We start from the raw sequence: 16,231 nt of genomic DNA on the forward strand, positions 1-16,231 counted from the left end.
ATAATTTTAATAAATTTCTAGTGTTAACGAATTATTGCAAAATTTTCAGTGCATTTTTTTGAAGGAACTATTGTTTGGCATTTTAGCTATAAGCAGATTTACAAAAGTTCTAGTGTAAGTTTCATATTTTTCGAGCAAAGAGAATTATCCCAATTTTTTGACTACTGCAAAGAAAATGACATAAAGAACAATCAGTTGTGTACTCCATCTTGTTTATAATTTCTGTATTGTACGCGTTTGTTTGTTTATTTTAACTTAGCAAATTATGCTAAATTGCAATAAACATAATCTCAAACCAAGGAATATAAAAAATATGCAAAAAAAAATACACCTGCTAACGGATGTCTAACTGGAATAGTCCTGTTGTTTTCCAAACAGATTTCTCTTGCAAAAGGTGGTATTTTAATAAAAACAGTAAATAAATCGTACGGAAAAGAGAAAATGCAGTTATATTTATATTTATATTTTATATTTGTTGTAACATTAACTGTAGCCAAATCAAATAACGGTTGCTTAAATTATTCATTTCGAGATACCAACAAAATTACAGGAAAAGCAGTAAAATAAGCAGTTTCTGATTGGAAAAATAGACATTCTATTTTCAACTTAGAACCATAATTATTGTAGTTCATTAAATCATATACACATTTCTAAAACTAAAATAATAGCTAGATAGACAAACAAAATATAGAGCATATTTTAAACTAAAAAAAATAAAAATTTTATAACATTTAAACCTTACCTACATACATATATACTTTATACTTGTCCATTAACCTAACTTCTTTTAAATTAATTTAATACATACCAAAATATTTACCTACATACACATATACATATGTACAAATATTTCTAAATTTGCTGATATTTATTTATAAATAAGAACACAACCGGAAATAAAAACAAGGAAGCATTATCACGGCAAACGCGTTCATTTAAAGTGCACTCAAGTAACCACATTTGCGCATATAAATTAAACGTCCAATTAACATATGTTAAAAGGTAACAGAAATTAATTACGTGAATATTTGCAATTTCAGGCGTACGTACATGTATATATATAAATATGTATGTATATTAAAAATACTAGTAGGTACAGACAGAAGTCGCTTGTGTGAATTTCTTGAAAACCTGAGTTTGTTCCTAGCCATAGTGTATACTTTAAACTCAGAACTTTTTTGTTAGGCACTACTAATAAATATTATTGGCTCTAATTTCAGATCATACATAAAATGAATATTAAAAATTAATGTAATGTTGGGTATATACCACATATAAAATAAATATATTTACATATATAAAACATATGTACATAATACAAATAGACAATATTTGGTAATGAAAAAAATTATGCTTTACGACTTGTTTACGATTAATTTTATTTATTCTCTGTTATTATCAATTTCACAAATACTTTTATATGCTCTTGTTCTCTGTTGCTCAATTATTGTTGTTGGTATATAAACTTGGGAGACTTTTTACTTGCCATCGACTCCAACCCCGCCGCAAATCACCTGCCCACAAATACCCACATTTGTATGGCCGACAACGACGTGCAACTACTACCTATGTACGTGTTTAACATACATATGTATGTATGTATATACAACTGCCCGTAGAGCAATCTATGAACTCTCTTGAACCAATTCGATTGCTCTGCTGCGTCAAGTTGAGATGTTGCCAGTTTCAGTCAGTCAATCGCGTTCATTAGCTCACAACACACTTCAACACAAAAAGTATTTATGTATTATTGAATATATTCAACGTTTTTATTTTGTTTATTCTCGTTTTGCCATTGTTTTCTACGCAGCTGTTTTGTGAATTTTGAAATTTACGAATTTAATATAACTCACAAACATAAGTTAATTTAAATCATTTTGGGTTAAAACAGAAACATATATACATAAATTGCGTTGTAGCGATAAAATAAGAATAAGTAAGTAAAATTAATACAATTTAGCAGACGATACATACCGTAGATATCTTTAATGAATGAATAGAAGAGTTACATACTTTAAATTAGAATAACTCAGAAGTTGTATGTACATATGTATGGATATATTATATGTAAAATTTGTATGTGCACCATATGTATAAAAATGCAGTAAAATCAAAATTAATGACTAAATACAGAGCTGCCTAATTGACTTATTACTACGTGTAAAAATAAAATATGTGTATTAAATTATTGGAGCACCAGTACATGCACAAAATAATTTACTTAAAAAACACACAGAACGCCAACGCCAATCGCTAATAAATTAGCTTTGTGGCTTTCTTCAGCTTTTCAGTCGTTTGGGATACGTGGTTGTTAACACTCACGAAAATATTTGTTGGTTGTTTACCAAATGCGAAAATAACTCATAAACAAATCAAAAGTGGTAGTGATTTAAGTAAGAAGAGTAGAAGCAGTCTCAGCGCATACTTGTTTGTATGGAGAGTTTGAGTTAGTCCATCATCATATATGTAAGTATATATGTATATATGGACGTACCTCGGTCCGTGTGTGTGCTGAAAAGTGCATTATACGAAAACAAGATTATACTAATGTTTAATACATTGTTTTGCGTCGTATTTTTCTGATATAGAACTTGCCGGTTTCGAGTGCAAAACGTTAAAAAAAGAAAGAAAAAAGTTAACTTCACTTGCACCTTCACAGACAAAAAAGTTTACATACTAGTTATTTGTTATCGGTCAGTTTGTATAGGAGCGCTATAATGGTCCGATCTGAACAATACATTTGAAAGGTAGTAGCATTGCTATGGACTATAATCCATGCCAAATTTCATTAATTTTTTCAACTAAATAAGTGCTATACACGGATTTTATTTTAATCGTTAAATTCGTATGGCATGTTTGGAACATTTCAGATCAAGATTTCAAAAAAATGAGAAACCTATTTGCGTGTTTACAGACGGACATGGGTAAATCGATGCAGCTCTGTACGTTTGTCTTTTTTATATAGTATATATTTTATGGGGTTTGCGATGTTTCCATCTCGGTGTGGCAAACATCATTGCAAAGTTATTATATCCTGTTCAGGATATAAATATTTAAGAATATCTTAATAAGAACTAAAAGTCATATATCCTTAACGATCACCTACTAGTTATAACGTTCTGTAATTGGCTCTAAAATATTTTTTACTTTTATTATGTATATACATATGCATAATGTAAACACTGTCTTCTATATTATTTTTATTCTTAATTTATGTTTGCAGTTGTAAAAGCTTCAAACAAAAACTGACAAACAAAATGATTTTGAAAGTTCCTTCAAATGATTGGTCCGACCAATTTGAATATGTAGTGGAGGAGGATGATTCGCTTTCAGATTTAGAAGATGAACAAGATTTCTCTGAGTATCTCTGGATGGAGAATGAAGAAGAGTTCGATAAGAATGTAAGTAGCTACTTGTATGAAAGAGCATGTACATAAGTTTGTATAATTAATTATAAGAAGAAAACAATATTTTATGCGGCAACTAAACGTAAAAAAATGTGTATTATCGCTTTTCTTAGAAAATCAACTTATTCTTTTCGGCTTTGCTAATAACTTTTTCAATTTTTCAGGAATTAAAACGTCTCGAAGAAGAGGACATTATGCAAGAGTGCATGGAAGCAATGCTAGAGGACGAACTCGAAGCGGAACTGGCTGAATGGCAGAAAGCAAAGTATGAAATTCAATGAAAACCCGAACATGTACTTATACACGCCTTTTTATTAACTTAATTATTTCCACCAAATTATCACAAACTAAACAAATATTTTTATTTTACTTCTAGAGCCGAAGAATTAAATGCTGCATTATCCTCGCTAGCCGTAAGCGAATACAATGTGGAACATTCCATTCTGAACCCGCTGGCCGCTGAGTTTGTACCACAAAAGCATATAATTGGACTGGGTACTTCATAAACTTAGTAATAACTAATAACGCCCTTAACAAGAATATAACGCAACACTCGACGATCAAAACAAATCACCAACGGAACGCATCAGCAAAAACTATATGAAATTGTACGTAATGACCCGAATAACATACACAAACTCAAACCAAAACAAAAAGTAAACAAAAAAATTCTAATACTCTTACTGAAGTATATTTAAGAAATTCCAAAACAAAACAAAAAAAAAAAACTAATTAACCTCTATGATAATGCTGCGGAGTAATGTGAGTAATATTTACTCGGTATTATGTGCAAGCATTGGTCAATAAATAAGAGAGGTACATAAATCTACGAATAAAAATTATAAAAATACATATGAGGTATACAACAAAAAAAGCTTAAAACTTAAAACCTAACGAAAGCTTAAAATAATTTTAAATTACGCAAACTGACTGTTTGTTGCCCTGCATTAGTTCCAAAATTTTTAAAGCTAATAATTTAGAAAGTTGTTTGTTGCAAGTCCAACGTACAAATTGCTTTTAACTTATTGTGGGTATTCACACATTTATATAGATATACTTTTTCATAAATACCTCAACAAATTGCTTTCGAATCGTCCTTGTCTTTATTTTGGAGACGTGCTATTTGATTCAAGAAGACACTTGCTTCAAACTGCGTTAATAATGCAAACGAGAATGAGAGCATTTTGGTCATTTTTTGTTTGTTATAAAAACATTTAACTAGTTTTAAATAAGTAATAAAATGATAAATTGTTAGTCCAGGATATTAGAAGATTTAAAAATTCCATATGTGATCCTAATTACTGTAGCTTTCTGTATCAAATGTTCATAAATGTGTTTTTTTTATATTGTTCTTACATTTTACTTATGCGTTTGAAATTCAATACACCATTAAATTATATCGTGATAAACCGACACATTATCCACATACTCATACACATACACACGCATATATATATATATAATATTGTCCTGTCTATATTTATATATTTTAGTGTACTAAATTCTATATAAACCACACCGACATACCCATCACTACCTTCTTTTAGCTTTAATGGGAATTTTGTAAGATTATATGTAATTTAAAATTGAACAAAAAAAATTAATAAAGTCAAATGTAATGTCTGAAATTACAAGAATACATACATAAGAGGCGTATTGATATGCTTAACTAATAAAGCAAACATTAATAATAAAATAAACATGTGTGTGTAAATGAATTTATAATGCAAACATAGATATACTGATATACAGTAACTAAAAAATAATGATTATTACATTAACGTAGTATATATTTTATTTAATAAATGCGCAAGCGTAATACAAAATTGAAAATGGTAGATACTCTAATAATAGTTAATTTTGCCAACTCTTTATATACATATATATAGATATACATATATTATATATACGCCACTCCAACTTTATGTATGTATGTATTTTTACATCAGCGCCTCATAATATTGACCTGCTTCGTGCAAGAATTATCTCAAAGACTAATGGAAAAAATACTGTTATAGTAGTTTATGATTAATCCTTAAATACTATATGATAAAAATAAAAAAGTTTGTTATTAGCAAAAGTGTTTGATAAATGCGCATGCGTCTAATTACGTACGTCTAATTTATCGTAGCACAGTAAAAATGCAAGACATGATCAAAAAAAATATATACTATTACTTACCTTTATGTGTGATATAAAAATAGAAAAACTTAAAAAAAAGTAATATTGTAAGTTAAAAAGCAAAGCAAAAAAAGATAAAAACTAAAAAATCTGAATAAAAAGTATTATAGCAATTAAAAAGTTGTGTGTTATTTACAAAGTTGCAGATTAGATGATTATTAAAACTTTTGGATTGGATAGTATAGTTTCGGGGAACAAATCACCGCCTATTGCAAAGTAATGCTTGAGGGGATTTAACTAGTATTGTTGTGTTGCAATAGTGCAAATTCCAATATAACCATGTTTTTGATGTAGTGAGAACAAACAAGCGCCAAAGAATTCTTAGTTAAGCTGCCGAGTTGACAGTTTGTGGCTGAAGAAGAATCCGCCCTCGTTCTGGTCACGGAAGTCCGATTCCCGTGGAACAGTTCAGCGTAAATTCCTACATACTATGGATTTTGCAAATAACATTAATTGTCTTGGCAGACGGCAGCTTCAAAGCCGGATAAACTCAGATGCTAATTCCAAACCTAACTCTCAATAATTGAGATGTGTCATTATTGCTGTTGTAACGGCATAAAATCAAATAATCTAATCTTTACACTAAAGAGAATAGTGTAGTAAGAGAGTGACCACAATAGAGAATTTAAATTTTCTGTTAAAATAAATTAAATTATAATAAAAAATGTATTATTGCAGCAGTAATTTTTATGGTTTAACATGAAACAAATTTGGTTCTCTTGGCAACTATGATTAGAGTATTACCGTTGGCAACGCATAAACTGACATTTAATAGTGCAAACATGGCGTCGTGCAATAATTAGCAATTTATTAGGATGCTGCAATTCTAATTAGTTTTCTTGTATTTAAAGTGTTTCAAAATTGTTCAAATTGCGATCAAAGCACTTCTCAATCATCGTAAATTGTAATGTTGAAAAAATATTGAGAAATTTCAGTGAAACTTCTTTGAAAAAACGCCAGAAATTGTCTGCAAAATTTCATTGCACTTCGCCGATTGCTGTCAAACGATGAAAAAAAGGAGAGCGAGACTGCATAAAAAATAGCAGCGCGCGAGCAGAACTTTGACAGACAAGGCGGCGTCAACAAACGCAAAGTCTTCGACGCCAACGTCAACGTCGTCAGAGCGAGCAGGTGTCGTTGGCAGTGCTTAATGATGTTTGCTACAGAAGCACTGATGTTTTCATATTGTAAACAAATGCATAAACTACATTGCACAATAAAATTTCATAGTTCTCCTTAATAAGTGTGGAAACTAATTGGCCCCATTTTTTTTTTATAACTAAGCAAATGTTGCGAATAGGTAATTGCATTTTAATTTGAATGTGGCGAAAGCGCTTGCGATATTAAATTACAATTAATTGCTAAGAAATTAATTGAAATTAGTAATTGGTTTTTCTAAGAAAAAATATCATGTCGTTACAATATTTTATTGTATGAAGTGTTAAATATTTTTACAAAAATTTATATGCCAATGGCTACGAGCTCATCCACGGCAGCTGCATCGGTAACAGCTGCCACAGCTACATCTTCGTCTATAAGCACATTGAGTAGTGGTGCTAACAGTGGAAGTGGGAGTGCCCCTTTGATTAATACAAACCCAGCGCAATTTCGAGAAATACATAAAAATACTTGGCTTAAAAGATTAACAGCTGAAGGCAAAAAAATTACTGTAGGGCCCAAAGTGAGTATATATAAATAATTATTTTTTTTTTTGCAATATTTAAAATGTGAATGTGTGTTAAGAACTATGCATTCTTATTATTTTTCAGAAATCTGATCGCAGCTGGGTTGTTTTTTGTGTGCACGATGACACGGACGCCCTTTTGGAGGGATATGCAGAGCCTCGTCAGGCAGCTGCTCACAGTCCGGAGTGGATCGTTTCGATGCAGGACACTTTACACATTTCGCATGCACTCATTCCAAATTCACATGAATTCGAATTTGTCGTCACGCTTGCTAATGAAGTGATACGCTTTCATGCAATGTCATGGTAGGGTGCACATCTATTACTTAACAAACAAGCGTAATGTAATGGATTACACTTTACAATCTGATGAGCACTCAGCTGTTTTCTGTATACATTACATGACGCGTTGTCTTCATTTATAGTTTTGCTTGTCTGAAAATTAATTTTTGTTTTATATAAAACCTTTCCTATGTTTACTTTTTGCAGGGAAATTATGCAGGAATGGGTTGAGACGTTACGGTCTAAATTGCGTGAAATGAAAATTCTATCGCCACGAGAGAATCTCTATACAAAGTTACCTGAAATACGTGCTCCACTCCTACCCACTCGTGATCCAACATCACCACTGCCGGCACCACCACCCGTACCAGCAGCAATAGTACCAGGCGTTGAACGCATTGTACCACCAAGTTCAGTTCAAGACATTGCTACTAATGAAGCTCTTTTAGAACGACCTAATACTACAATAGCAGTCACAACTTCTACTGTAGCACAATCTCTGCCAACAACTACAACCATTTCTAGTAATAGTGGCAGAGTACATCTGCCCACAACTACGGCAAACGTAAGCAACAGTGGTAGCAATTCGTCAGTGTCCAATGTATCAACTACTACACCTCAAGCAACGGCATTACCAGCCCTTACTGCCATGTCGAATACACTTACACAGAATCTCCTGAATTTGCTTTCCGATCCTATTAGTGCGTATAGCGAGCAAATAAACGATGCTTTACATATGGAGGAGAATAACTTTATTCATGATGCGAATGACACCTATTTTGACGATGAGTTTCTTTCACCAATTCTAAGAAAATCACAACAAAGACATGGAACGTCAACAATTAGTTCTGGTAACAGTGTACGTGTAGATATCGGACAACGTGCATCAGCAGGTAATCATTGTATTGTTTTTGTGTTTTTTTTTATGAAAATAAATGTATAATATGTATTTTACATATTTATTTGTTATATTTTTGACAGATCAAATCAAAAACTGGGAAAGTTTGGTGCAAGCAGAAAGCGTTGTGTCATCAAGGTACGTAAATAATAATGTAATAAATTAATTAATAGGGAATATTAGAAAGAGATTCGTGAAGAGAGAATTTGCGAGCATTAAAAAATTCTAATTGCCAGGAGTTATATAAGTTATATCAGAATTGCAAATAGTGAGAAAATAATTGAATTAATATTTAAATAATTTTTTTTCTGCTGTAAAAAATGTGATTAAAAATAATTTTTAAAATTTTACCCGATTGAAGAATAATTAATTGTAAATTAAAAAAAATGTTTTTTTTTATTTCACGTTTTTTTGCGCCTACGTATTTTGGGTTCTACCATTTTGAACTAGAGTTCACGCAGAGCCTTCATATTCAATACTCGTAGATGATCTAGTGTAAATGTTTTGTGGCTACTTACATTAAGCAAGACTTTCATTAAACCATACAAACCATACATAACAACCCAAATCTATATATTTGGTTAAAGGAGCTCTAGAAAAGATAAAGTCAAATTGTGCGAATAACAATTTATATATATTTTTTTTTTATTTAAGCTGAAATAAAGTTTCATAAATACATATATACAATATAGTAGCCTAAACTATCTCATTGACAATAGTCTGATACTTCTCTTCCAAAACACGCAAAAGCTCCCACATTTTTTCATTCATGCCAGTTCCGTCCTTTTCCAGTTGTGCATTTATGAAAATTTGCCTTAATGCCGAAAAACACTTGAGTTTCACCAACTTCAATTGCAAGCGTTGTGCCCAATTTTGCATGCGTAATCGTTGTTCATATTTCTCTTGAAGACGCTTTTTGCCCTTAACCAATTTCCGACAAATGTGACTTGTTATTTTCGCCTTACGTTTAATTAGTTCGTTTTCAAAACGTTTGGCAATAATTTGCTCAAATTCAATATCGTATGCTTTTATGGATGAGAAAAAATCGTCACATGTTTCGAAGTCTCTGAATAGAATTTCGAAAAGCTTCATGGGAAATGTTGGCTGCGGCTCCGCGTTCCATTGCTCTAAAGCTTGCTTTACACCTTGGAGCAAATTTTTACGTATTCCCTCCAATACGTTTTCATAATTAGAGTTCTGCATTTCACATTTCTCCACTATCTCCTTCAAATGTATATTTTCGATTTCCTTCTCAGTTAATTGTAAACGCAACGTCTCCACCTCGCGACGTAATAACAGATTTTCTGTTAATTTCTCGTTTTCCTCACACTCTGTAGACAGCTCATCGAGGGTCGCAGCATCGCCACCAGCTCGTTCATCCTTTGTACTGTACTGTTTATTATAAAAATTATTTCCATAAATGCAATTGCCACGAGCTGCGTCCAAATGCTGTTTACCGTTACCGCAATCGCCGCCGCCTTCGTTGGTGTATTCGTACAAACACGCTTCACACACGGCCTCGTGCCGCATATTATAATGCAGCGGTTGATTGTGCCCATGCTTTTTGTCGGGATAATGTTGGTAACATTGACCACATTTATCGTGGGAGGCGAATGTACGCATCGTGTGCGCTTGTTGTATGTAATTGGCGCTAAGGAAACTCTGTTTGTCCAGCTCGTGGAGCACGCGTTCCAAGTCACGATTGCAGTTCTGCGAATTGGTGAAGGGCTCACCCAACATGCCTTGTTCCTGCAACTGTTGCTGCATAAGCGAGCATAGACAATTTCTCGCCATTTTCTCTCCCTTGCTAGTCTTACTGAATATCTTGAGCCATTTGCGACAGAGCTCGATATCTTCTGTGCGACTTTGTTTGAAGACAAGCTCGCGGAGCATTTGCAATTGCTCCTTGTACAATTGATCTAGTGTATCACCATTGAGCTCATATTCACTGCTCTCATTGCTGCAATGCGAAGCTTCATACATCCTTTGGTGTTGGTTTATTTATGCGACTTTTATAAAATAAATTCGTTTTCTCTTTAATTTTTTGGGTGAAAATTTAAAAACATTATTTAATATGTCAGAGCTGTAGAATTAAAAAAAATCGAAATTTTCGATTTGCAGTGTTGGGTAGTCTTTAAAGTATTTCAAAACAAGAAAAAACGTTAACTTCGGCTGCCCCGAAGCTATAATAGCCTTCACAGATGCATTTTTTATAGCAAAAAAGGAGCTTTACCGCCATTTTGAATGGCCAGTTTGTATGGCAGCTATGTCCTGTAGTGGTCGGATCAGAAATCGTAATATACAGGGTTTGTCCGACATTTGATATAATCAAGCAGGCTTACCCAGATGTTTCTGTAGCAAGAAGTGGTTTGTTTCGATGACACCAAGCCTTTTTGGAGGGCCGGGAAGAGGACACTGATGAAGACCGTAAGAATGAGCAAATCAAAAGTGAAAACGATGCTAATTGTCTTTTTTGACATCGAAAGCATCGATCACCATGAATTTGTTATTCCTGGACAAACCGTCAACGCCAAGTTTTACGTGGAAGTCCTCAAGAGACTCAAACTAAGGGTCGATCGGGTCTGACAAGACATCGCAGCCGATTGGAAGTTGCACCACAGCCCAGATGTGGCCCCCACGGACTTTTTGTTCTTTCCTGAAAAGACCGATGACAGAGAATTCAAGCAGCATCCACTTCGGCTCTCATGGTTATTCTGAAGTATACCTTCCGTGACGCCTTCAAAGTTTAGAAATCGCGCTGGCAGCGCTACATCGACGCAGAAGGAGCCTATTTTGAAGGTTTTTAAATAATTGCAACGATTGGTTCAATAAATTTTTTTTTATATCGACTCAGTCTGGACAAACCCTGTATGCCAAGTTTCTTAGAAGATATTTTATCAAATAAGAAAGTTGTCGATAGAGGGACTTAAGTTTGATCGATGTGGTTGTTGTTGTTGTTGTTGTTGTAGCGGCAGAAAACATTATTGATGTAATTTCTAGACATGGTGCTGAGTTGACAGTCTTTGGGCAGATAAAAATCTGGGTCCGTTCCGGTTACTTAGACCCGACTCTTTTGCTAACGGATTGATCAATCAGTTTGTGTGGCGGCTATACTCTATAGTGGTCCAAAAAAATCAGCAGTTTCTTGGGGAAAAAAGTACCTGTTCAAAATTTCAGATCTTTATCCTAAAAACAAAGCAAATGAAGTTTATAATGACGAAGAGACAGTCGACTCAGATCGTCACGCTGATCATTGATATATATATTTTAAGTATATCCGACGTTTCCTTCTGGGTGTTACAAACTTCTTATTTGAGAGAAATATGTTTCCATGTTTTCTAATTACAATTCCTTTCTCTCTGCCTGCTACCTGTCAATACTTCTAAAAGCTTCTTGCTGTTAGCGCTCGAGCTTCGACCAAGAAATATCCAAACTTGGAATGTATTTCTGACACAAAAAATATTCTCTTTGACATCAACATTCGAAAAGAATTTTTAAATGCCAAGAATTTTAATCTATTGTTGATTGAAAGCTGATCAAAATTTTAAATGAAATACATCAAACTATTTATAAATCCCAATTTGTTTTTTTTTTTTTTTTTTCAGACTTCAAACCTCCCGTTCGCTGTCCGCTGGTGCTGCCGATACATCCCGAAAGGAAGTCACAAATTCCTCAATTACTCATAACGTATCCACCACGTCGAGTGATGACAATATCACAGAGTTCGAGATCAGTGTAGATCCACAATCCGATACGTGGCCGAATACTTCCATTACCTCGACTAACAGTGAATCAATTGAACAGTTAGATGTAGATAAAATGAACATCACCATCATACAAGTATCAGCAAACGATAGCAATGAACTGAAACAGCAAAAAGAAACAAAAACCAGTGCAAAAGTGTCCAATAAACGGGTCACTGGGGAAATTTTCAAATTCCCCGATGCCGTACAGACCGAGTACAAAAGCAATGTGCAAATCATTCCGTCCACAAAATCAAATAGTAGTACAATACAGGTACTTGGTACTAAAACCACTACTACAACAACAAATACTACCACAAAAACCACACCATATGCAACACCAGTAAAAAGGCCGAACCACAACATTTCATCAGCAACAACAACGGCGAATTTACCCGCAGAGGAGTTGAAAATAACAACGGTACATGTAATAGGCAATAACCCAGTAGTGACTGCCAAAGCTCCAGAAGCGCACAACACCATTGTTTCCAATGCCGTTTCCTTATATGGCACGTGTTACAACTCATCTGCATCCAGTTCGACGGCTCAGCCAGCAAACGCGTCCAGCAATAATGGGACGCCTAAAATGATGAAGAAAATCATACTTTCAGCTAATACTTCAGGCATAACAAATATAACGGTGGATAATGCTAGTACGTCAAACAGGCCGGACAGATATGTTATCGCGCCAGAAGCAACTATCAAACATAATGCTGGATCGGTTCACTATGAAAAGGTCTTTCTATCAACTAGTAATCCACCAGAGCTAGACATCTCGTCAAACGCTACGCTCATAGGTACCGTAACGACCACGGTGCCGCCACTATCACCCACATTAATCGGTAACTCAACGACGCATGCGCGCGCTGAGGTAAAACGATTTATTATTATTATTTTTTTCGTAGAATTAAAGTTAATTTATTGTTTCTTGAATTCCAAGGTGGCATCTAGTTCGACTGGTAAACCCGAAAACGAATATGTTTCCAAACCGTCTTCCCCAATACCCCAGAGAGAGGCACATAAGCAAATCAAGCCCACGCCAGCAGCTCGTACCGTTAGTCCAACACCACACGTTGAAATACCGTCGCTACCGCCGAAAAGCCGCCACAAAGCAATGCAATCGCCATTAATGGCACGAGCACATCCGTCTAACGTCAGTCCCATGTTGGAGCGTCGACGCATTACAACAACTACAAGTCTTCTAACGCGCACTACCACATCATCGCCACCGCCAACGTCCCATCAAGCTCCGCCTGCTTCGATACCAACAACTACAACAACAAATACTCAATTTCCCTTACCTGGCCGCGGTCACTTACTAACGCGCGGACTTACTGAAGCTGTGATAACGACTCGACCGAGTCGCCGTGATTTTCATTTACTTAAAGCGTCTGCGGTAAAGGGAAAACCAAAAGCTGTTGCAGGCAATAAAAGTGGCAGTGCGGTGACTTCAAACAACAATGGTGACAATGTATCTGTGCCGCAACCCTCAACCAGCACCGGTAGCAGTTCGAATGCACCGCAGCACAACCGCAGTCGCAATAGTGAATTAATGGAGCAACGTCGACGTAGCTCTTCTACATCTGATGCACGCACCGGTCCTACACGCGGTACCAACAACAATGAACTGCCTGGCGCGCGTAATACAGCATTGCGCTTTCAACATCCGCCCCAACCTTTTCGCAACGCCGAAAATGGACTGGCAAATGATAGCGGGAACGGTGGTGTAGCTGGCAGCCACATTGGTTTATCATCGCCGCTGCCATCACCCAGTGGTGCTAATAGTTCGCCGGCGAATAAGCGCATGACACTGCGCGAACATCAGGTCATGCAATTGCGGCGTGAAATCATGCATCCCGGTGGGGTGCGCCTGCAGCTGCGACGCAAAGATTGCCTGGGCTCAATTGCATGGGTAGATGCTTTTGGTGCTGTGTGGTGAGTAGTTGATACCGGCACACTGTGTTTGTTGCGACAATTTTCATGTGCAATTCTTTCGCTTTATCATTAGGGTGGCTGGTTGGAAGCAAAAAGAACATCCAGTGCTGTACAATGCACTACATATCGGCGACCAATTGCTCTCCATTGCCGGTACAGCGATAACTACAGCAAATGAGGCCAACAAAATAATACGCAACACGAATACGCTTTTTGTAAGTGCTTACAGTTATCGCAAATTTTATTTATTATTATTTATTTTAAATATGTACACGATACTATAGTTTAGTACCTTGGACAATAAACTATGTCAAACTTCCTAAAGATAATTTGTTGAATAAAAAAGTTTTCCAAGCAAGGACTTGATTTTGATCGGTCAGTTTGAATAGCAGTCACGACAGTCGGATCTATGTAACCGGAACGGACCCGGGTTTTTTATCCGGTCAAGGACTGTCAACTCGGCAGAATTCTGCCGCTACAACAATAACAGCCGTATGCTATAGTTTTCCGATCTGGACAATATGTTCGGAGAATTTCTTTGAACAATAATAAATGCTAAATCTTGGAAAGATTATTTATCAAATAAATAAGTTTTCCATATAAGGACTTAATTTTGATCGGTGAGCTTTTACTATGGCGATCCGATCTGAACAAAGTGTTCGGAGATTGTAGGTTACTTCGAACAGTAATATATACAAAATTTTGTGAACATATCTTGTCGAAATTTCCAAACAAGAACTTTATTTCGATCGGCCCCTTTGTACGGCAGTTAAATGCCATAGTAATCCGATCTGAACAATATGAGTGTTGAAGAGCTATATTATGTTCAGAGCTACGTAGACTCGATTGTGGGGGAACATAATAATATAGAATAAAAAATTCGTCTACCCGACGTCTCGAAATATTTCAACCTAAACTTATATTCCTTGACATCAACACACAGACTTAGATTTCCTAACATATTTTATTAATTTATAACTGTATTCTGACTTACCAGGTCGAGGTGCTCGTACGTCGCATACCCTTCGGTCGCGGCTACGCTATACGACGTGAGCGTGAGGGTCAGTGTTTGGGTCTAATACGCGATGGCAACACAGCCACCATTGTTGATGTAGTGCCAAATAGCTTAGCAGCACGGCATGGACTGCCACCCAAGGTAAACACACCGTTAATTCTTTAGCTCAGCATTTTTGAATATATTCTTTTATGTCGCTTACTTCTTCCATTCTAGGCACAATCCTGTGATGGCACAACACTTACATTCTGGGTACTTACTGAGATCAATGGGCGACCTTTGAATCTATTTTTCAAGGAAAATGAGATACGCGATCGCTTGAATTCCGTGGGACGCGATATCTCCATATTGGTGCAACCTTCAGACTTAATAACAAAACTTAAAAAACAATTGAAATCGCTACGTGGCTACAAGGATTATCTTGTGCAATAGTGAAATCACTTCAACACGTTGCAAACTAACTCATTAGTAATTTTTAAAAAGACATTTTTGCAAAATAGACTAAGAAAAGAAACACTTCCAAGTTACAAAAGAATACTAATCCCTCAAAACTTTTTAATGCATATAACTTCTAATTAGATTTAAAATTGAAAAAGAAAACTATTAAAAAATTATAAACTAACAACAGCCCAATTTTGCTTCAAAAGTAAATAGGGCAAGGAATGAAAAGTCGGTTTGCAGGAACATAATCAAGCAATCATAAAGTGGAATTGTATGCCGTTCGTTATAATAAGGAAAATATGAAACATTTAAAGAAAACCCGTTTGAAAATTAAATAAAAAAAAAATATATATATAAACATTCCATTTTTAAGAGACATTTTTATGCAACTTTGCCGAGTCAATTTAGCCATTAAGTAGCGTATAAAAAGTGATAAAGGACAACGTTCATACATACATATATCTATAACAAATATCTCTGTATGCATGTTCCATATACAAGTGCATACACGCATGCATACAAACATATGTATTTTTGCAACATAGTAATCTCTTATTATCCAAGTGCATACTATATTATATAGGTTGAAATTTATTGTATTTACATAAAAGTAAATTTTTGAAACACTTAAAACTACTTAGTATT

At 35.0% G+C, this 16,231-nt stretch overlaps 2 protein-coding genes across 3 annotated transcripts; both read left to right on the forward strand.

Annotated features, from left to right (window-relative positions):
• On the forward strand, positions 1-5,107 carry LOC120775990 (polyadenylate-binding protein-interacting protein 2). 2 transcript variants are annotated; one of them, XM_040106429.1, is made up of 5 exons: positions 39-114; positions 884-1,002; positions 3,224-3,401; positions 3,572-3,672; positions 3,784-5,107. In XM_040106429.1, exons 3-5 carry the CDS (start codon positions 3,258-3,260, stop codon positions 3,911-3,913), a joined length of 375 nt encoding a protein of 124 aa, XP_039962363.1. In that variant the 5' UTR covers positions 39-114; positions 884-1,002; positions 3,224-3,257; the 3' UTR covers positions 3,914-5,107. The 2 variants fall into 2 exon arrangements, with proteins under 2 accessions (XP_039962357.1, XP_039962363.1); XM_040106423.1 differs by lacking the exon at positions 884-1,002 and having other exon boundaries at positions 1-114.
• Positions 5,108-6,986: 1,879 nt separating this feature from the next.
• On the forward strand, positions 6,987-15,899 carry LOC120766856 (mucin-5AC). Its single transcript, XM_040092587.1, has 9 exons — positions 6,987-7,269; positions 7,358-7,578; positions 7,762-8,447; positions 8,536-8,590; positions 12,058-13,066; positions 13,136-14,130; positions 14,204-14,345; positions 15,128-15,286; positions 15,362-15,899. Exons 1-9 carry the CDS (start codon positions 7,054-7,056, stop codon positions 15,575-15,577), a joined length of 3,699 nt encoding a protein of 1,232 aa, XP_039948521.1. The 5' UTR covers positions 6,987-7,053; the 3' UTR covers positions 15,578-15,899.
• The last annotated feature ends 332 nt before the right edge of the window (positions 15,900-16,231 follow it).

This window comes from Bactrocera tryoni, chromosome 1 (assembly GCF_016617805.1).
Source record: "Bactrocera tryoni isolate S06 chromosome 1, CSIRO_BtryS06_freeze2, whole genome shotgun sequence".
Taxonomy (NCBI): Eukaryota; Metazoa; Arthropoda; class Insecta; order Diptera; family Tephritidae; genus Bactrocera; species Bactrocera tryoni.